At 41.4% G+C, this 23,215-nt stretch overlaps 1 protein-coding gene across 1 annotated transcript in view; it reads right to left on the reverse strand.

Annotated features, from left to right (window-relative positions):
- The window catches only part of pygb (phosphorylase, glycogen; brain), a 101,714-nt gene that overhangs the window by 50,504 nt on the left and 27,995 nt on the right, over nucleotides 1-23,215 (reverse strand). Inside the window, exons 4-6 of the mRNA XM_043696427.1 lie at nucleotides 21,566-21,669; nucleotides 11,451-11,582; nucleotides 9,855-9,966 (exon numbers count right to left, since the gene is read on the reverse strand). Of these exons, the coding sequence (XP_043552362.1) occupies nucleotides 9,855-9,966; nucleotides 11,451-11,582; nucleotides 21,566-21,669 (348 nt within the window). The remainder of the gene's footprint in view (nucleotides 1-9,854; nucleotides 9,967-11,450; nucleotides 11,583-21,565; nucleotides 21,670-23,215) is intronic.

Raw genomic sequence — 23,215 nt, forward strand, 5'->3', positions numbered from 1 at the left:
TACAGATTCTGGTCAGAAGTAGAACTTCTTTGGAAAATGATATTTTCACATAGTTTTGAAAAATAGCAGAAGCCATGACTCTAGGATATTCAGTGCTACAGCATAAAAAATGGCAATACTCTTTGATACCTAGACTTATTTCTTAGCTACAGATCTCACTTCTCTCAAGTCAGAAGGTCTGGGGATTCAATTTCGATCATAGAAATTTGAATACAAAGTTTTGGTTGAAAATTCTAGCATACTGAAACCAGAGGACAGCATTGAAGGAACACAGAATTCTTGATGGGTTCTGGCCAAAATTTATTGCTGTCACTGGGACAAAAACAAAATTCCTGGATATACCAACATATCAGCTGCAGCAGTTCAAGAAATTGGATCTCACAGGGTAGGTGGGGACAGGGCAACAAATGTAGGCCTTTTCAGTGATGCCCGCTTCCCATGAAATAAAAAGCTATGAGGGAGTGATGCCTTGTTAAGGCCTATTTTTCAACGAAGACATCATATCAAAGCTCTATTTGCGAAGCATGACTTGCATGTTGTACTACAGAGTCCTTGCAAAGCTCATGTGTGGTTAATCATACAAAAATCTTAAAAGGGACATTTTCTTGTGTACCCCTATGTGATATGTTCCTGACTGCATCATGGCCAAGCTCTGACGCAGCTTAGAGCGGGGCTTCCCAGACTGTGGGACATTGTTTCCCAGTTGGAGCTTCTAGGGTCGCAAGTTCCAAGGCAACAATGACAACTGTAGAACTCAAAGCTGCAAGACCCATTCAAATCCTCAAGTTATTTTTTTTCTAATGATAGCTGTACACTAATGCACAGATATTAGAGATATGATGCTTGTTTCAATAAAAAACTACTAAGTAAACTTCCAGTTTAAACATTTCCCACCACACTCAACCTCACAACGGCCCTCCCCCACCAACTCAGCAGCTGAAGCACACCTCACGAACACCCCTCCAAATCAGAAACCTTTCCACCCCTCCTCAGCTAACAGCTAAAGTCCATATCCTAACTGCACAAACCACTCCCTGCTCAGAAATTCTCTTAACCCTCTTTCCACCTATCGCATTTCCGACACCCCTCCCCCAAGTTCCTCCTCCCTACCTTTTATCTTAGCCTGCTGGACAAACTTTCCTCATTCCTGAAGAAGGGCTTATGCCCAAAACGTCGATTCTCCTGTTCCCTGGATGCTGCCTGACCTGCTGCGCTTTTCCAGCAACACATTTTCAACCCCAAATTCTCACTCTGGGATCATACAAAATCTGCAGCATTAAAACGGAGTCACACGGGGCAAGAAAGTTTGAGAAGCGCTGGCTTAGAGGCAACATTGTTTGAAGAATTTTTATTCACTTATGACTTCTATGTTATTGTATTTAAACTGTGTACAAGTTCATCACACAGTACCAAAGGTTGTCAAGCTTGTAATCTTTTCAACAGAGGTTCTCAGCACTTAATGGAGTATGTCAATCACCGACATACACAGCACCATATAAAGGAGAAAAATGATAAGCAGAACTACCTCATTCCTGCAATTGAAACAAAGAGCAATTCATATCACAAAAATGTTAGTAAAGATTGGAAAGAAAACCTATTAGCTCTCCTTGCAATAAATTAAGCTTTAAAATCAGTACGACAATAAGAACTAACATTTATGTAGCAGCTTTAAGCAAATAGAAATCACAGTGGGCTTTGAAAAAAAAAGTGATTACTTTTAAAATAAATCTAATCAATCTCATAGCAATGGCACTATTTGAAAAGTTGCAGGAGATGTGCTTTATTTACCCTTTTACCAACACTTAAATTATCTGGACATTTGTCAAGAGGCTACTGCAAATGCCTTCAAGATAAAGACTACTGGTGCAAACCAAAATGAAGAAGGTTCATTCATGAAGACACCAAACACATTGGGAGATTCAATGAGTGTGTTCACTTCCCAATTTTAGAAGGCCTCATTTTAGTGACTTTAAACAGAATGTCAATCAGTAGATACCTTGAAGTAGAACTGATTTGACACAATCCAGGACTGAGTAACAGGAAATGGAATCGGTTTTCATTGTGTGTTTAAGCAGAAATGCTGGAATTACACCACCACTCATCAATGGTAAGTTTATTTAACAGGTTGCAAGCTGCTTCTGAAGCTGTAACCATCATGATGTTAGCTCTCCAAACAATCCTTTGGGAAGACGTTGCAAATTTTGGCAAAGGACTGCAGCCAATGACTGGGGAAGGTTCTTGGCAAGAGGTTGGAGAAGTTAGTCAAATTGTTTCATTTTGGTACACTGCTTTCATCATTCACAAAACAAAAGTGGAACAACATTTGAAATTGTCATAGGTATCATCCAACAGTTTTCCTTCTTAGTAGCGACCTCAAATAACAGTTGATGTTGTCCAGCAAAGTATAGTACTAAGGGAGTCTTATATTGTCAGATACTTCAGATTAGATGCAAACAGCATGCCCTTTTAGATACACATAAAAGATCCCATGGCATTATTTTAAAGAATAGCAAACAAGTTCACTCTGACATCCTAGTGATTACTCATCTATCAACCCAATCTAAAACAGATGAAAACCAGTCATTTATTTTTCTGGTTGTTAGTGAGGCATCATAAATCCTAGTGACTATACTTGATTGGCTGTGAAACACACTGGGAGGCCCTGAGGTTGTGAAAAGTGCTATGTAAGTTCAGTCTCTCTTTTTAATCCAAATTGCTTCCACACATTGGGCTAAAAATTAATCTTTTTCTGTTTTACATGTACGTCTTACTATTTTTAGAAGTGCCATGATGAAAACTTAACTTAGCAATTCCATTAAAGTACACACTACTATTTGTCTGTATTTTGGGAGATGGTAGTCACAACCTTTTTATGACTAATTCCTATATTTAGTCTCAGGGCCTGTTCCAGCAACACATTCAAATCACAGGTTACTCAACTAGATGATTAACACTAAGGCACTGCCCCATTCCCAGTATTCTTATCATTAAAATATATATATATATATATATATATATATATTCAACAGAAAATGAAGAGCAAAACAATTTTTAAGAAGAAAATATGTCCAATGATTTGTTTCCAGATTTACTTGTAGCAGTGTTCAAGATCAAACAATTCTGGAAGGTTGGCAATGCTGGCTATAAATAGAGCAGCTTGTAACAATGCATGACTCACACAAAGGAGAATCTGCATTGTTGACATGCATCTGACTCCAGAGAGATGAAATTAAAACACTCTAGAAGTAATGTAAGGCTATCTATAAAATGTAAATTATTGAGTCATGGCCTCTATTTAATATTTTCAGTGATGTTTTAGGTTGAAAGGCAGTTTTCCATTAAATGATTTTCAATCACTGGAATGTTTTTCTGACGAGTGAACTATAGGCTGATTCTCAATGCTTTCAGGAGGGAGCTGGACCTGGTCTTGACTAGGGCATGAATTTCATTATGTTGAAAGTATGTGGTTGCATAAGTAAAATTTGATGCACGTGATGTTGGAGTGATTTTAATCATCTGAAGGGGATGAGGGGAATATCATATTTTCCTTTATTGGCCTTAGTTTAATTTTGGCTTTATCCAGATGATGTCATGGCTGGGGTTGCAGGAACTAGCTTTTATTCATGATGGAGAAAGTGAGGACTGCAGATGCTGGAGATCAGAGCTGAAAATGTGTTGCTGGAAAAGCGCAGCAGGTCAGGCAGCATCCAAGGAGCAGGAGAATCGATGTTTCGGGCATGAGCCCTTCTTCAGGAATGAGGAGTGTGCGCTAAGCAGGCTAAGATAAAAGGTAGGGAGAAGGGACTTGGGGGAGTGGTGTTGGAAATGCAATAGGAATCATACACAACACAGTTTCATCCCCTCGCACACAGTCAGATTTTTAAATGAAATCGCAAATTCATCTTTAAGTTTGAACAACTACTAAGTAAACTACCCAGAATTAGAAGCACATATCAAAAAAAGCAGCAGACAGATTTGCAGCTATTGCCTCTTTATAGCTGGAGGCATTGTTTGTATTTTACGAACTGGGCCAACTGCTACTCCCTCTAGCTCACATTCCTTTTACTCTTCTCCAATAATAGTTTACCTTCTAAGAAGGGAATGCTAATACTGTCATCTATAATTTATTATAGAGGGCGAAGGTGGAAAAAGTAAAGACACTTACACAAGGCTGGTTAGACAAGAATCCAAACAGTTGCAGTTAGGAATTCAATTAACAAGGAAGCAAACCTTCTCTCATTTAACTATATAAGGCAAAAGACAATCTGATAGAAGCGAAAACAACAAACCACTGCATTCTCTAGAAAGCTAGTACAGTATTAAGGATCATCCTCTCATTTTTCAAATACTTCACTGAGGGGTTCACACCAAAAGGAGAAAGTGGAAGATGGATTGGGTGACTGCAATGGCACAGGTACCGGGAAGGTGGACCATGTCTGAGGGGACAGCATATGCAAAACTTGGCATTGGATGGTTGTGGTGGTGGTCGCAGTGATGGGGGAGGGAGAATATATCCAATGCCACCCTCATCCTGATGGCTACGTTTGTGTGAGGCGGCATCAAGCTGTGCGTAGAACTTTGATACACAAACAGTAAGTGTCACTACATACCGAAGTTCTATTTATTCTTGATGTACAAAGGATGGATCTCGCCCCATTGCCACAAAACACTCCTAGTACTTGGACCATTCCATATCACCTGTCCTTCATGGAGAAATTTGCAAAGAAAAACATCTTTGATCACAAGTCCGTCAGGAAGTGGTCAACATGTAGTGTCTTCGAGACCCTACAGGAACAGGAGAGGGTGGATCCTGTCAGGTTCTTCCCTGGGCAGACTTTCAAAGTCATTTTCAGAATGCCTCATCACCAGAATTTTCCAACAAGCACTGTGATATCACTGGCTGATGGGGAGAAGGGCACTACCTGTGAAATGCTTCATGTATGCCTGGACTCTGTCACCACATGCTGCCCTCCAAGAGGCTGCAGAGGGTGTAGAGACTATCACACAACTCTTTTTGGAGTATGCTTTTACAAAGAAAGTCTGGAGAAAGATGAAATGGTCTTTGTCAAGGTTGTCCTGAGCAGCACCATGATGCAGGACGCTGTGCTCTACGGCCTGTTCCCCAGAATGCGAGACAAACAGAGACAAATATTGACTGCGCCTGAAGGCCCATCAACTTGGTGCAAGATGTTCGTTGGTCTGTGTGAAACTTGTTGAACCTCCAGAGCAAGGAGCTGACCTCAACCGAGTGTTGCAGACTGACACATTCCAAGGTTCAGGACTATGTGGTGAGGAACACAGTAAAGCTTGGGACAGCTGCTGATAAGGCAGAGTAGAGAAATATCACGATGTAAAGCCTTTCTGCTGAAGTTAAATGGGGGGTCCGTTTAGTTATCAGAAATCTCTATCCCCCTACAGGTGCCTCAAATATATGTACATTTAGTCTTGTAAAAGAAAGAAATGTCTTTGGTTTGTTTCTTGGATACAGTCAAACTCCAATGTTTGTTTCTACATACGCAACCATATAGAACTGAACTGCTTTAAGGACTGTGTATACAAAGATATTTTATGAATAAGATATATATTTGAAGTAAAAGTTCACACTAAAAGAATCCTTTAAATCTTAAAAAGGGAATCAAGTTATAATAATTTAAATGATGTTATTCTCAAAATTTCTTGAAGTTTTCACTGTTCAGTGTTTACACTTTGAAACTAGATTTCTGATATTTTCACTGTTTTAATGTGAATTAATATTAAAACAATTCAGTTTCAAGTTAAGTCGAAGTGAATCTTTTAAAGCTTGGTAAATCTTGTTAGAAGTTAAATTTTATTCACAGTTTCTAAGTGTTCTAATATAAGTCACTTTTTAAAATGATTTATCACACTTGTTCAAAATATTTATGCACATGGTTCTGATTGAACCTATTAAATCAACTTTTGAGCTTTGCTAAATGAAGAATTTTTTTTAAAAATCCAACTTAAACCATTGGATAGAATCATCCCAGCCACTAATGACATGGGCAAATAAGGCAAGATGACTATAAGTAGATTCTTAATTCTGAAGGCAAAAAGTCCACTTCTCCAACCAAATGTTGAAGGGTGAGACAAGATTTTTGCTAGTCACTGGAGAGGCCTATTAACATTCATTTACATGAATTAGCATGTTATTTTTAAAATCTCACTTCATTGATATGCAGTTGCCTAGGGAGGGGGAGGAAATCTGAAATTGGAGACCAATCTCACGATTAAATGCAGATTACAAAATCTTGGCAAAGGTCATCGCCAACCGGGTCAGGTCTGCTATGGGATCGGTGATCCATCCTGACCAGGAGAAAGTTTTTGACAGGATATCACATACGTATAGGAGAGATGTTCTCTCCAAAATGGGCTTTGGGGAGGGAATCTGCAATTGGATCAGACTGCTCTACACCAACATCGTCAGTGAAGTCTCAATCAATGGGTGGGAATCAGATAGCTTCCCAGTCAGATCTGGAATCAGGCAGGGCTGCCCTCTCTCTCCTGCCTTGTTTGTGTGCTGCATAGAGCCATTTGCTGAGTCCATCAGGAAGGAATGCGAGCCTGAGAGGGGTGACTATTCCTGGCAGCGGGGGGCCTGCAGGTTAAGGCCTCCCTGTACATGGATGATGTTGTCGTTTGCTGCTCGGATCCACTCTCCGTGCACAGACTCTTGTGCATATGTGACCAGTTTGAACAGGCCTTGGGGGCCAAGGCCAACCGAGGCAAGAGCGAGGCCATGCTCTTTGGGAACTGGGCCAACCAATCCTTCATCCCCTTCACAGTCAGGACCGACCACCTGAAGGTGCTGGATATTTGGTTCGGAGGGGCTGGGGCGTGTGCCAAGTCTTGGGGAGAGCTTATCAAGAAAGTGAGGCAGAAACTGGGCAGATGGAAGCTACAGTCGCTCTTCATCATGGGAAAAAAACCTGGTCATCAGGTGTGAGGCACTGTCAGTGTTGTTATATGTGGCACAGGTCTGGCCTATTCCCAGAACCTGTGCCGTCACAGTCACTCGGGCCATCTTCCATTTTGTATGGAGATCAAAGATGGCCAGGGTCTGAAGGGACTCTACGTACAAAGCTCTGGGCAACGGGGGAAAACAAAACACACCCAATGCCACCCTCAGCCTGATGGCCACCTTTGTGTGTGGCTGCATCAAGCTGTGCGTGGATCCCCGGTACGCAAACACAAAGTGTCACTACGTACTGAGGTTCTACCTGTCCCCGGTGTTGTGAAGGATGGGCCTGGCCTCGCTGCCACGGAACGCTCCGAATAGTTGGACCGTTCTGTATCACCTGTCCTTTATGAAGGAAAACACCTTTGACCACAAGTCCATCAGGAAGTGGTCAGCACGTAGAGTCCTTGAGACCCTTCGGGAAAAGGAGAGGGTGGATCCTGTTGAGCGGTTCCCTGGGCAAACTATCAAAGTCATTTGGTAAAATGCCTCATTGCCAGAACTTTCCAACAAGCACCAAGACATGGCTTGGCTGGTGGCGAGAAGGGCTCTGCCTGTGAGATCCTTTATGCACACCCGCACTCTCAGCCGCACCGCACGCTGCCCTCGAAGCGGCTGCGGGGGCGGGGGGTGCGGGCAGACTGTTATACACCTCCTTCTGGAATGTGCCTCCGCAAAGGAAGTCTGGAGAGGAATGCAGTGGTGTTTGTCGAGGTTCGTCCCGAGCAGCGCCGTGACGCGGGACTCTGTGCTCTACGGCCTGTTCCCCGGGACGCACACCGAGACAAACATCAACTGTGCCTGGAGGATCATCAACTCGGTGAAGGACGCTCTTTGGTCTGTCCAAAACCTGTTGATCTTCCAGCTGAAGGAGCTGACCCTGACTGAGTGTTGCAGACTGGCACATTCCAAGGTCCAGGACTACGTGTTGAGGGACGCGCTGAAGCTTGGGGCAGCTGCCGCCAAGGTGTGATGTTCTTCTGCCTGCCAAAGAAGAACAGGGGGCTCACGCAGTAAGTGGGCTCCGCTGATGCCTCAGTTAAATACATGGATGGTAAACATACAGACCTGTATATACGAATGATTACTCGATCTCTGTGTGCAAAGAAATGCAATGTTTACGTATGTGCGGCATGATCAATTGCACAGAACAAAATATTTTTATGAATAGAATATATATTTGAAATTTAAAATTTGCTGCAGTTAGGGCAGCTTATGGATTGGCCTAGGATGCACCTCGAAAGATCCTCGTTTGAACCTGTATTGCTCACTCATTTTGTACCTACTTTGACATTCACAAAACCACTGCCTTGCCTTTCAACACAAACAGTTTGTCCACCTCCTTGACTGCAAAGCACGACATGTTGTATACACTGCTATGATTAGATTCCCTACAGTGCGGAAACAGGCCCTTCGGCCCAACCAGTCCACACCCACCCTCCGAAGAGTAACCCACCCAGATCCATTTCCCTCTGACTAATGCACCGAACACTATGGGCAATTTAGCATGGCCAATTCACCTGAACCTGCACATCTTTGGACTGTGGGAGGAAACAAGAGCACCCAGAGGAAACCCACGCAGACACAGGGAGAATGTGCAAACTCCACACAGACAGTCATGTTAGTCTTACATCTACACCATGTGCCAGCTGTGTAAGCAACAAGCACACTGCATGTCATTCAAACAAATGGCTGTGTATCAGAGTCTACGGGCATAGCCCTCAGTTGGATCAACAGAGAGAGATTGATTTCATAATTGTTACCCCCGCTGCATCCCAGGCATCCTACCTCCAATCCCCATAAATGATTTCTCTAGTTTCCTTCTCATGGCAGTGATACCTGATAAGCCCTATGACATTTAGTGGATGAAGCCACAGGACTGACCACGGCCCACCCTCCTGACCAACTTAAATGGACAGTCCCGAACAATGAGTGACCAGACCCCTAAATGATCTCTATGCAACTCCCTGCCTAACTTCCCACAAATGCACAGACTCTTTTTTGCACTGGACCTGCAGGTTGTGTACTCCCTGGACTGAGGAGGAATGGTTTCCCTGGACTGAGGAGGAATGTTTGCCCTCCTCATGACTGCCCCAAGCAGTAGACTGACCATGCCATAGCCCCTTAACTGATATTGAAGCTACCCTTGACTTACTGTATTGGGAACATCTGACTAAAGGGTGCCTCCCTTGACTTGGCTGACAATTACTCCCTTCACACTTTGACCTGTGGCACTCATTTTGTTTGCTATTCATTCATAAGATGAGGGCATCAGTGGCTTGGCCAGCATTTTATTGCCTATCCCTAATTGCCCAAAGGGCAGTTAAGGATCAACCACATTGCTGTGGGTCTGGAGTCACATGTGGCCAGACCAGGTAGGGATGGCAGTTTCTCTCCCTGAAGGAGATTAGTGAATCAGATGGGTTTTTCCAACAATCAGCAATGGATTCATGTTCATCATTCGACACTTGATTCCAAATTTTTATTGAATTCAAACTCCACAACATGCTGAAGCAGGATTTGAACCCAGGTCCCCTGAATATTACCTGGGTCTCTGGAATAATAGTCCAGCGATAATACCACTAGGCCATCACCTACATTATTGGGGCCTGAACACTCACTCACTCATTAAAAGCTATCCCTCTGGAACATGCCTTCTCGTTACCTCTTCTTCAAAACCTCTAACATATATCGCCAAAGTTATGACATTGATCTCCTGTCCAAAATTTCTTCAATTCTTGCTCAAAGGCATTCTTTCAAATGAGGACCACTAAAGATGTGTATAATGACAACGGTAAGCCATATATTGTAGAATAAAACAGTAGTTATATAAAGGGGTACAAGATCTACACAATGTCAGATAAGTTTTCTAACAACTTACAGTCTTTCAGGTTGAAATCATTGGGAGCCTTGGCAGACCACAATCTCATGGTGTTGACAGTGTTGTTCTTGAATCCTGGCACTGGAGTATCATATGGCATGGCAAGGACAACCTGTTTCCATTAGCATAATGTCGTTATTTGGCACATAGGACTCTTCATCAGAAACAATAATGCAATACTTACCATCTACAATTAAATTCATTTACACTACATTGTGTAGTTTCAATGCAATTTTTAAAAAAAATTTTGGATTGGATTTTAATTATTTTCCTTAGGAGATTCAGGTATTCAGTCATACTTTGCCATTCAATTAGATTTTGATCTCCATTGCTCAGTATCTTTTAACTACCTTCTTCAACAAAATTCCATTGATTCAGTCTTCAAACTCCAACTCTCCCCCTAGAACTTCAGCTTTCTTAGGATAAAGAATTCTAGACTTCTTCTGTGTCTTGCAGATCAATCCTCTGAGTTCCAAACTCAGGGAAATTTGTCATATCTGCAAGCCACCTTTGCAATTTAATTTTCTAAATCTCTGATTCTGATTCAGATGCTCTGTATTCCCTTGAAAGCTTCCTCCCTGAGATGCAGTGCCAGAACTGAGCACATTACTTCAGGTAGAATCTGATGAAGGTATTGTACAATGGCTGCAGGATTTCAACTGCCTCATTGCATTCTAGCTCCCTCAAGATGAAGACCACCGTCCTTTTCACACCTGTATACTGGTAAGAGGTTTACAGTAGAATATAATTGGGAAAGCAAAACAGGAAAAGAAAAACAATGTCGAGGCAGTCTCAGGGTTGCAAACAGATTTTCTTAAATCCGTACACAAACAATTTGCTTGCAAGTCAGAACACAATGCAGAACAATATCAAACAGCTGTTCATAACTATGGGAAAATGTTCATATGGCAGATCTTTAAAATTAGTATTAATACACGCCTGCATGGGATCAGGTTTGTAAGTATGAGCATTCATAAGTTGCACATTCATAGGTCAGTAACTGTCTATAATATTTTAGTATTGCATCCTTTCAATGCACCATCAATTGAAGACAAAATTTGTTTCCTTTTCAGACTCTCAAGGCTTAGCAACCTGTATGAAGTGTGAACAACTTGAAGTCATTTTATTGAACTGACTCAACACAGACAGACAGCACCACTATCTTTTGCTGTCAGGAATTGAGACAAAAATATTGTACCATAGAATGGTAGGTTATAGCTTTGAGGGGATGAAATTCATTAAATTTCTGAATCAAAAATATCAGAATATCTACTTGAAGAGAAACATTTGTAGAATTATGGGAAGGAAACAGGTTATTTGGGGCTAAGTGAATAGTTATTTCGGAGAGCTGACAAGAATGATGAGTGTTTTCTGTGTTGTGTGATTATATTAATACTTTCCCCATCTATTATTTTCACACAAAAGATTCAAAAATATAGAACTCTCATCCCTCCAAACAAGCTGTGAAGGTTCAAGGGGCTGGAATAGTTGATTTCTGTTCCACTAACAAAAAAAAGTTATTTGGTTTGATAATGTGACTGAACTCTGTGGTTTATTCCTAAAGCTCCTATATATTACAGGTTAAGCAGTACATACCTGAGTATCAACCCATCTGATGCCATCTGCGGTATGTTCAACCCGCCCATGGAAATGAACAGGGAGCATGTATTCAGGCCGTGCCTTTTCCCATGGGTTACCATAGCGTAGCCAATCATCAGCTTCCTCTACCTGCAAGTAAAATGTTAAAAACTATTATTAAACAAAACAAATGAACTAAAAGGATTGCAAAGTATTATCTCCTATTGAATCTTTTTTTCTAAAGCACTGTGCATTTTCTAGTTTAGAAACAAAAAATTAAAATGAATGTAAAAATATAAACTGCAAATACTAATTTTTGGTACAAGTATAAAGGAGTGGATTACATAGGCTATAAGACACTGGGACAGTTCACTCCACTTAAATCTACGTCAATATTATGCTCCACTGGTGTCTTCCCTGGAAAGCTGGTTAACTCAATTGGCTGGACAGCTGATTTGGAATGCAGAATGATGTCGTCAGAACAAGTTCAATTGTGTCACCACAAAAGGTCCTGCTTTCTCAGCTGGTGACCTTGAGGCTAAACTCACTATCAGTTGTCTCTGTCTAATGAGAGAGCAGCCAATGGTCCTATAGCAATTTTCATTTCATTCCTCACCTAAATCTATCATTGTAACCATCTATCATCTGCTTCCTCAAATGTTTATCTAGTTTCTCCTTAACAGCATTTATGTCATTTGCTTCAACCAGTCCTTATGGTAGCAAATTCCACATTCTTACCACTCTTTGGGTGGAGCTTCTTTGAATTACCTGTTGTATTTTGTGATGACTATCTAATATTAATGGCCTGTACGTTGTGGTCTTACCTAAAAGTGGTATAGTTCTTTCTGTATCCACTCTATAATTTTTAAAACCTCTATCAGATCTGCCTCAGACTTATTTTAGAGAAAGAAAAATATGTCCTAGTCAGAGAGATAAGCACAGACTAAGCCCATTCATCATTTCCTATATATACTCTTGTATTTCTATTATAATCATAGCAAATCTTCTCTGTGCCCTCTTCAGCCCAACTTTCCTAGCTCCTTCATGAGGTGGGCAATGGTGAGTCCGTTCAGAAAGACTGGAAACAAAAAGAGTTGCTTGACATCAAAAAAAAAAGGACCAATTTCCCTCCTAAGGTTTAAACAGTGCAGATGAAAATTTCACAACGAGCAGTGAGGCCTAATTTCACACAGTTATATCTCATTGTATATAAATGGAGGTGACATCAGGTACCAAATTTCCTATTCTCCCACTCAGCAGAGAGAGAAAAACTAAACAGATAATTTCTGACATGAAAGTCAGATCAGGTACCTGGCAGCTCCAGCTCAATGCTTGCTACTTTGAGCCTCCATCTTGGTCAGCAGTCCCCAGCATCTGAATGTACACTCCATGGACAGTGAGCATGTGCACGACCGATCCACAGAGATTGGCATCAGACATACACAAGCATTGTATCATGGTGCATTTCAAATTTACTTGGAACAGAGATCACCACTTCAGTGCTGAACCTAGGAATGCACCAACCCCTTACATTGCAATGATGCCCCAAGGCTGCTTTTCCCCACAGGGACAGGCACCCATCTCATGCTTTGGAAGAGGGTGCAAGGCTTTGGAATATGGTGTGCCAAACAACTCTCAGCTTGGTCTTTTAATGCTCACTCATTTCACACCTGCTAGAAGACTCACAAAATCTCTATCTTGTCTTGCTGCAATTTTACACCTTATTCAGAATTCCCAGTACTTCTATTTGGACTTACCATTTAGCACTGACAACAGCAGGCAAGTTGTCATGGTTGTGAGCAGTTATCTGTCAAGGTGGAGCACAGATTTTTGCATGGCATTGTATTCCATCAATGTCACACCTACAGCATGTTTCAGCAGCTTACACAGCACATGCTTCAGCCAAATGGTCATGTCTCAAAGTCTATGGATAGTAATCTTTAGTCAAGTCAAAAAGGAGTGTTGTTAGTCAGGGGTATCACTGAAGCCAGTTAAGAACTGTGTTTGACCTCAGTCCAAGGCTCGGACACTGTCAATCAGCTATTTGGGGAAGTCAACGTCAAGGGTTCTGTATTGCCACAATATAGGGCGTGGGCAATAGTCAGTCCTGCCAGTCCAGTGCAAACAGTTCAGGGATTAGTACATTGTCAACTCCGGAGCTGCACTGATACCAGTTAGGATTCCAGTCACTCATCAGTCGAGGTTATCAGGCAGGGTGAAAGGTCATGGGCCACAATCAGTCCTGGGTGGTCCGCTCACTGAAACTCAAGGGGGATTATCAGGGGCCATCACTGTGGTAGAGGAGTTGAGAAAGTGAAATGTAGAAATTGCAGGCAGTACTTTGGGATGCAAAAGGGACAAACTAGTTAAAGGAGAAAACTGAACCTAAGTGAGATTGATTTTGAATAATGACTGGTCATGTTATAAAAAAGTGTCAGCTGCTCCCAATGTTCTCCAAACAGAATAGTCTCTCAGGATGCAGAGAAGGTACGGCAGCCCCTCGAGCAGGAGCTCCTCAATGCCATTTGCTCCAGATGAGCATGGTGCATTGCTGCCACAGACTTAAGATGCCCTGCAACACCATCATAAAATTATGCCATCTGCAGGACATGAGATTTGCAGCCTGAAGGGGTGGATAACTATCCAGGTCACGACTGTGTTAAATTTTTATTCAAATAGCTGCTTGCAATGTGGTGACCCAAGCAAAATCTCTCAGTCTTCAGCCCACAAATGTATCAAGGTTGTTGACAATGCAATTCACGACAAATCACACCACTTTGTCTCATCTCCCTGTGATAAGGTCAGTGCTGCAGCTCAAACAGTAGGCTTCGTCAACATGGCTGGCTTACCCCAGGTGCATGGTGCTATAGACCGTATACTTGTTGTGTTGAGAGCACCACATCCTAACATGGCTGACTTCATCAATGTAGGAATCAGCTGTGATCATCAGTATCACATCCTAAAAGTGCTATGCCTTGTACCCTGGAAGGTTCTACATTGCCAGTATCTTGGAGAACTCTCATGTCCCTGCTTTGTTTCAGGGATCAATCCTTACAAGGATGGTTACTGGGCGACAAGGGCTACCTTTCATAACCGTGGCCGATGATTCTACTATACAATCCTCTGAATACGGCCAACCATATTTGGCCCAACACATCCCATTCTTCTACCAGAACTATGGAGGAGCAGACAATGGACATCCTGAAGATGAGGTTCTGGTGTTTCAATTGGTCTTGGGGGACCTTACACTATAGTCCAGACAGAGTGTACCACATGGTGTGCCCTGCACAACTGGAGAATGCAGAGGAGGGGGGAGAAGAGAGGTGATGGATGTAATTAGCTGAGCACATAGTAGCAGTCCTCCAAGCAACAAGGTGAGAACATCAGGTAGGAAGAACATCAACTTCAGCTGTGCAGTTTTGGGCGCTACAAACCAGACAACATTTAATTGACACCCACTTCCAATAAATAGTAGTTGGGTGAGTTGATCATTTGTTGCTGCTCGTTAATCAAGCAGTGCCTGTTAGTTCCCAGGAGCAAACACAACCTTTTTTTGTTTGCTTTGTCTTTGCTTTTGCTAACATTTGAAAAATTTTAAGATTTGTAACTGTTTGAAGGTTTTCCAATTTGTGATGCTCCCACATTAAACAATGATACATGGTGTTAGGGAAAATAGTAACACTCCCTTACACAGGGCTCTAACATGGTATAGGTTCAAGGATAGGTAGCTGTTGTGGTTTGATTCTTAATCTGCAGTTATTGGGCATTTCAATTCTAACCCATTAGAACTGATGGCTAGTTCTAGGTTTCCTTTTTTTTTAAAAAAAAAAGGAATGGCTGTGATTACCTGTGGCACAGCTTTTAGAGATTGCAGTACTTGCATTTCAATATCCCTTTGTTCCACTACCCCAACAATTGGTTGCACTTTATAAATTAATGATCTTATTCTTCCTACAAGATGTACCACTTCATATTTATCTGTGCTGAACTTAATTTTCCAATTATTTGCTCCTTCTGTGAATTATCATCTTGTAATTTGTTGTACTCCTCCTCAATGTTAACTACATCCCCTGCCACACTCCTGTTAGTGTTTTCTGCAAATTTAGAAATTGTGTTTTTGAGAGGTATTTCTCATATCATATGAACTAAAGAATGCTGTATATATAGTATATTCTTGATTATTTAATCTCCATTTGACATCTCGCATGACACAATGGGAACAGTCTAGTCTCAGATCTTTGGAAATACATTATATAACTTATTGCTTTAAGTGTGAATTGTAACTTAGTGGTAACTATTTCTCATCTCAGAGAGAAGATTATGGTCAAAAGATCACTACAGAGGCCTGAGCAATACTCTAGTCAATATTTATTCTCAAATAATAGCACTGGGATCACCACAAGGCACCAAATTGACAGCCACTGTTGTACAAATGACAACAATTCAAAAATAATAAATTGGTCATAGAGTCAGAGTCATAGAGATGTACAGCACAGACCAGACCCTTTGGTCCAACTCATCCATGCTAACCAGATATTCCAACCCAATCTAGTCCATTTGCCAACACTAAGCCCATATCCCTCTAAACCCTTCCTATTTATATACCCATTCAGATGCCTTTTAAATGCTGCAATTGTACCAGCCTCCACTACTTCCTCTGGCAACTCATTTCACGAGTCATAGAGATGTACAGCAAAGACCAGACCCTTTGGTCCAACTCATCCATGCCAACCAGATATTCTAACCCAATCTAGTCCATTTGCCAACACTAGGCCCATATTCCTCTAAACCCTTCCTATTTATATACCCATTCAGATGCCTTTTAAATGCTGCAATTGTACCAGCCTCCACTACTTCCTCTGGCAACTCATTTCACACACACATCACCCTCTGTGTGAAAATGTTGCCCCTTAAGTCTCTTTTAGATCTTTTCCCTCTCACCCTAAACCTATGCCCTCTAGTTCTGGACTCCCCAACCCAGGGAAAAGACTGTCTATTTATCTTACCCATGCCCCCTCATGATTTTATAAACCTCTATAAGGTCACCCCTCAGCCTCTGACATTCCAGGGAAAATAGCCCCAGCTTATTCAGCCTCTCCCTTTAGCTCAAATCCTCCAATCCTGGCAACATCCTTGTAATATTTTCTGAACCCTTTTAAGTTTCACAACATCCTTCCGATAGGAAGACTAGAATTTCACGCAATACTCCAACAGTGGCCTAACCCATGTCCTGTGCAGCTGCAACATGACACCCCAACTCAGGTACTCAATACTCTGACCAATAAAGCAAAGCATACCAAACACCTTCTTCACTATCCTATCTACCTGCGACTCTACTTTCTTGGAGCTATGAACATCCACTCCAAGGTCTCTTTGTATAACAACACTCCCCATGACCTTACCATAAGTGTACAAGTCCTGCTAAGATTTGCTTTCCCAAAATGCAGCACCTCACATTTGTCTAAATTAAACTCCATCTCCCACTCCTTAGCCCATTGGCCCATCAGATCAAGATCCTGTTGTAATCTGAGGTAACCTTCTTCGCTGTCCACTACACCTCCAATTTTGGTGTCATCTGCAAACTTACTAATTATACCTAATGTTCACATCCAAATCATTTATATAAATGACAAAAAGTAGTGGACCCAGCACCAATCCTTGTGGTGCCCCACTGGTTACAGGTCTCCAATGTGAAAAACAACCACCCTCTGTCTTCTAACTTTGAGCCAGTTCTGTATCCAAATAGCTAGTCCTCCCTGTATTCCATTAGATCTAACCTTGCCAACCAGTCTCCCATGGGGAACCTTGTCGAACGCCTTACCGAAGCCCATATAAATCAGGTCTGCTGCTCTGCCCTCATCAATCCTCTTTGTTACTTCTTCAAAAAGCTCAATTAAGTTTGAGATATGATTTCCCATGCACAAAGCCATGCTGACTACCCCTAATCAGTCCTTGCCTTTCCAAATAAGTGTAAATCCTGTCCCTCAGGAGTCCCTCCAACAACTTGCCTACCAACGACGTCAGGCTCACCAGTCTATGGTCCCCTGGCTTATCCTTAGTACCTTTCTTAAATAGTGGCACCACGTTAACCAACCTCCAGTCTTCCAGCACCTCACCTATGACTTTCGATGATACAAATATCTCAGCAAGGTGCCCAGCAATCACTTCCCTAGCTTCCCACAGAGTTCTAGGGTACACCTGATCAGGTCCTGGGGACTTAACCACCTTTACCAGTTTCAAGACATTCAGCACTTCCTCCTCTGTAATATGGACATTTTTCAAGATGTCACCATCTATTTCCCCACATTCTATATCTTCTGTGTCCTTCACCACAGTAAATCCTGATGCAAAATACTCGTTTAATATATCCACCATTTCCTGCAGCTCCACACAAAGCCCTACTGATCTTTGAGGGGCCCTATTCTCTCCCTAGTTACCTTTTTGTCCTTAATGTATTTGTTAAAAGCCTTTGGATTCTCCTTCACCTTATTTGCCAAAGCTCTCTCATGTCTCCTTTTCGCCCTCCTGATTTCCTTCTTAAGTATACTCCTACTTCCACTATACTCTAAGTATACTCTCATAATATCTTGTCTATGACTGACATATACTACTTTCTTTTTCTTAACCATACCCTCAATTTCTCTTGTTATCCAGCATCGCTTACACCTACCAGCCTTTCCTTTCACCCTAACAGGAATAATATTGCCTCTGGACTTTCATCACCTCATTTCTGAAGGCTTCCCATTTTCCAGCCATCCCTTTACGTGCAAATGTTTGACCCCAATCAGCTTTTGAAAGTTGTTGCGTAATACTGTTAAAATTAGTCTTCCTCCGATTTAGAACTTCAACTTTTAGATTTGGTCTATCCTTTTCCTCACTATTTTAAAACTTATGGAATGATGGTCGCTGGCCCCAAAGTGCTTTCCCACTGACCTCAGTCACCTGCCCTGCCTTATTTCCCAAGAATAGTCAAGTTTTGCATCTTCTCTAGTAGGTACATCCACATACTGAATCAGAAAATTTCTTGTACACACAAATTCCTTTGCATCTAAACCCTTTACATTATAGCAGTCCTTGTCCATATTTGGAAAGTTAAAATCCCCTACCATAGCCACCCTATTATTCTTAGAAAACTGAAATCTCCTTACCAATTTCTCAATTTCCTGCTGACTATTAGTGGGTCTATAATACAATTCCAATGAGGTGATCATCCCTTTCCTATTTCTCAGTTCGACACAAATAACTTCCCTGGATATATTTCTGGGAATATCTTCCCTCAGTACAGCTGTAATGCTATCCCTTATCAAAAATGCCACTCCCCCCTCCTCTCTTGCCTCCCTTTCTGTCCTTCCTGTAGCATTTGTATCCTGGAACATTAAGCTGCCAGTCCTGTCCATCCCTGAGCCATGTTTCTGTAATTGCTGTGATATCCCAGTCCCACGTTCCTAACCATGCCCTGAGCTCACCTGCCTTCCCTGTTAGGCCCCTTGCACTGAAATACAGTTAAAAATTTATCAGCCCTACCTTGTTGTCTGCTTTTTCCCTGCCTGCTTGACTCGCTTCTTTTCTCAACTGTACCAGTCTTACACTGATCTCTTTCCTCACTATCTACCTGGCCCCACCATCCCCACCTTAAATCCTCCTGAGCAGCTCCAGCAAATCTCTGTCAGTATGTTAGTCCCCTTCCAATTCAGGTGTAATCCATCCTTCTTGTACAAGTCACATCTACGCCTGGAGAGATTCCAATGATCCAAAAATGTGAATTCTTCTCCCATACACCAGTTCCTCAGTCACGCATTCATCTGCTCTATCCTCCTATCCCGATCTTCAGTAGCGCGTAGCATCGGGAGCAATCCAGGTATTACTACCCTCGACGACCTCCTTTTTAAATTTGTGCCCAACTTTCTATATTTTCCCTTCAGAATCTCATCCTTTTCCCTTCCTAGGTCATTGGTTCCAATGTGTACAATGACCTCCTGCTGGGTCCTCTCCCCTTTGAGAATATTCTATGCTCCTTTTCAGACTCCTTGTTCCTGACACTAGGGAGGCAATACACCATTCTGATTTTTCGCTACTGGCCACAGGAATATCTGTCTGTGCCTCTGACTTGAGGGTTCCCTAACACAATTGATCGCTCGGTACCCGATCCGCCGGTCCTGGTAGGTCATGAAAGGTGGTTTATAAATGCCAGTTCCTTTACTTTTTATTTTATCAGATTGCGCAGGAGCAACCTCGAATGAGTCATCCTTTTATCTGTAACAGGCCACATTGTTTTAACTTTGGACTGAAATTATTTAAATTCAGTTGCCCATTTTTCTCAAAGGGGAAAACAAAGATGTTTGTAGAATACTAGTTTTCAGAAGAGTTCTGATGAAGAGTCACTGGATTCATAATATTAACTCGGTTTTCTCCCACAGAAAAAGACTGAGCCCAGGGTCCAACAAATTAACCAATGAACTAAAGACTAGTTGGCATTCTACAAATAACACTGAGGCATTATCGAAGAAAGGAAAATAGACTGTAGAACCAACCTAGCTAACTTTTAGATTTTGGGCTAGTGTTACAGAATTATATTCTTCAGATGATTCCCTCTTGCTCCTTCCCCCACTCATAATATTTGTGATTGTCTATTAGTCTTGGTGTGTGCATATGTTGGATACAGATAGAAGTTTTAAAAGGGCAATATTTAAGTTACATAAATTAGAAATATTTTCCTTTTACCATTTTTGTCTAAATTATACAGGCTATAGATTAATAATTCATCAGGTCTACTTTTTCCTTTTGCTTAAAATAGTTTGACTATAATAAATAGTTACTTTCTTGTTCAGGTAAAAAAATATTTTCTGTATATTTGATAATTACTGGAAAAGGAAGCACAAATAGCAACGCCTGATTAACTCATAACTACATTGTGAATGCAGACAGGATAACAAGATGAACTTCATTTCCATGAATACTGTATTTGGAAAAATCAATGATTTATTAACCACTAAGTTATAAAGTAGCTAGCAGGCATTAATTAGAATTCACTTTTGCTCCTATAAATAGGCACAGACTGAAACAGTGATTGTTGGTTGAGCAGGTGCATGCTCAGAAATGGACGTACATGTCTATAGTAGTAGGTACAAATAGACTTTACTTCATTCTTTCAGTTGACTTCTGGAGTACAATACGACTTAATATGGAAGTGTTTCCAAATTATAGACTGGCGCACTCTGTGTAAGAGATTACTTTTTGTATCTATCTACTGCAATTTGCTAATCAGTATGCATATGCCTCTGAAATACTTCAGAACCTCCCCATTTCCTAATAATATCCAATCTATCCTGTTATCATTCAAAATGGATCACCTCACACCTGCTAATATTGAAACTTATTCGCCAATTTCATGTGCTTAGTATCGCGCTCTCTGTAATGTTACGCTCCTAATGTACTATGAGCATATCTTTCTGTAGTTAGCATGTGACTCTACTTTGCTATTTAAGCTATGAAGAATTTTAAGTTAATACTTCAGGTCCCAGTACAGATCCTCACGGCAGACCACTAAACTCCTCTTTCCAATTATACATCCATCAACCACACTCTTGTCTGTTGTCATCTAACTGGTTCTCTAAACAGCTCAATGATTGCTTTCAATTCCAAAATCTTTAATTTTAGCTACTCAGACACCAATCTGTAGAATTATTGTATATCAATCACATTAGTAATGCACAAGTGGTGGCTTAGATTCTGCTTGCTTACATATGTAGGAACCAACTGAAAAATTATCGATGGTTGGAGGTTTACAATATACAGAGAATATCTGGCACTCGATTAACTGAATTCTGGATTATCCGAACAAGATCACAAAGTCCCAATGCTTAGCTAACTATGTTATCCGGCTACTGAATGAAATACTCCCTGCCGGTGTCCTTCAGATAATCAAGGTTCCTCCATACAGGGTGTTTCTCTTATGTAAAAGCTTATTAAGGATTAGGCTGCAGAGTTCTTTTCATCATCTACCATGCAAGAGGCGACAGCTTATTGGAAGTTAGATCTATGTGAATTAACCAAACAACAATAATCAATGATCTCATATTACACGCTTTTGTTCAACAGATCATTAAAGAATTCAATTATTCCAGAAAACTCACCTGCCAGCCATTATGAATCTTCTGATTAAAAATACCAAATTCATAGCGAATTCCATAGCCATATGCTGCCAAACCCAGTGAGGCCATTGAATCAAGGAAGCAGGCTAAATTCAAGAATAAAAATAAATTAGCCAAAACGCTAGCTTTCACTTTCCAATGGTTGGTCACATTATAATAAATAGAATGGCAGAGTTTTCATTTAGTGGCACTGGTTTTGCATTGCAATATACCTGAACTTGGTTAACCCAGTGCAAAAGATCAATGCATTTTAGGTGTTACACCCAGTCTGAATTATTTAGATGGTCACTTGAGCTGTTTGAAAAAGAAATGTAGAGCTGGAAGCTGTCCCCCTCCAAAAGGAAAACTGGCTACACTACCCCAATTTGAATTAATCGCTATCAAGCACTTTTGCCAAATGCATCATTTGCACCTTCCAGGAGCCTTTTTTTTTAGCTGAAGGATATTTAATTTTGCATTTACATTTTTAAAAACCTGACAATTACATGCCAGTAAACAAAAAAAACTCTACAGAATTATTTTAAAGTTTTTGATAATCATATTACTCACATGGTGAATTAAACACCTATTAGGTCTGCAGATGCTGGAGATCAGAGTTGAGAGAGTGTTTTGCTGGAAAAAGCACAGCAGGTCAGGCAGCATTCCTGACGAAGGGCTCCGGCTCGAAACGTTGATTTTCCTGCTCCTCGGGTGCTGTCTGACCTGCTATGCTTTTCCAGCAACACACACTCAATATATTATCATCTGGGATCAACAGTGGCATCAAACAATTGGAGTAAAAAAGCAGCAGTACATCAGCCCTCCTGCAGAAATAGTGCCTAATCCCATTACAGTCAATAAAATTGCATCAGATGCTGTAGAGAACAGGCAGCCAATCTGACACTTTCCATTTTGTGCCATCACAGTGAATGAATTTCTACCCCATCATTTTTGTGATAAACCCAATTCCAGCTGTATTAAAAAACTGATGAACATAAATACATTACAGTCATAGAGTCATAGAGATGTACAGCACAGGAACACACACTTCAGTCCAACTCGTCCATGCCGACCAGATATCCCAAACCAATCTAGTCCCACCTGCCAGCACCCAGCCCACATCCCTCCAAACCCTTCCTATTCATATACCCATCCAGATGCCTTTTAAAATATTTCAGTCGTACCAGCCTCCACCACTTCCTCTGGCAGCTCATTCCATATACGTACCACCCTCTGCATGATAAAGTTGCCCCTTAGGTCTCTTTTATATCTTTCCCCTCTCACCCTAAACCTATGCCCTCTAGTTCTGGACACCCCTACCCCAGGAAAAAGGCCTTGTCTATTTATCCTATCCATGCCCCTCAATTTTGTAAACCTCTAATGTCACCCCTCAGCCTCCGACGCTCCAGGGAAAACAGCCCCAGCCTATTCAACCTCTCCCTTTAGCTCAAATCCTCCAACTCTGGCAACTTCCTTGTAAATCTTTTCTGAGCCCTTTCAAGTTTCACATCATCCTTCCGACAGGAAGGAGACCAGAACTGCATGCAATACTCCAACAGTGGCCTAATCAATGTCCTGTACAGCTGCAACATGACCTCCCAACTCCTGTACTCAATACTCTGACCAATAAAGGAAAGCATACCAATTGCCTTC

The sequence above is a fragment of the Chiloscyllium plagiosum genome, chromosome 9 (genome assembly GCF_004010195.1).
Source record: "Chiloscyllium plagiosum isolate BGI_BamShark_2017 chromosome 9, ASM401019v2, whole genome shotgun sequence".
Classification (NCBI taxonomy): Eukaryota; Metazoa; Chordata; class Chondrichthyes; order Orectolobiformes; family Hemiscylliidae; genus Chiloscyllium; species Chiloscyllium plagiosum.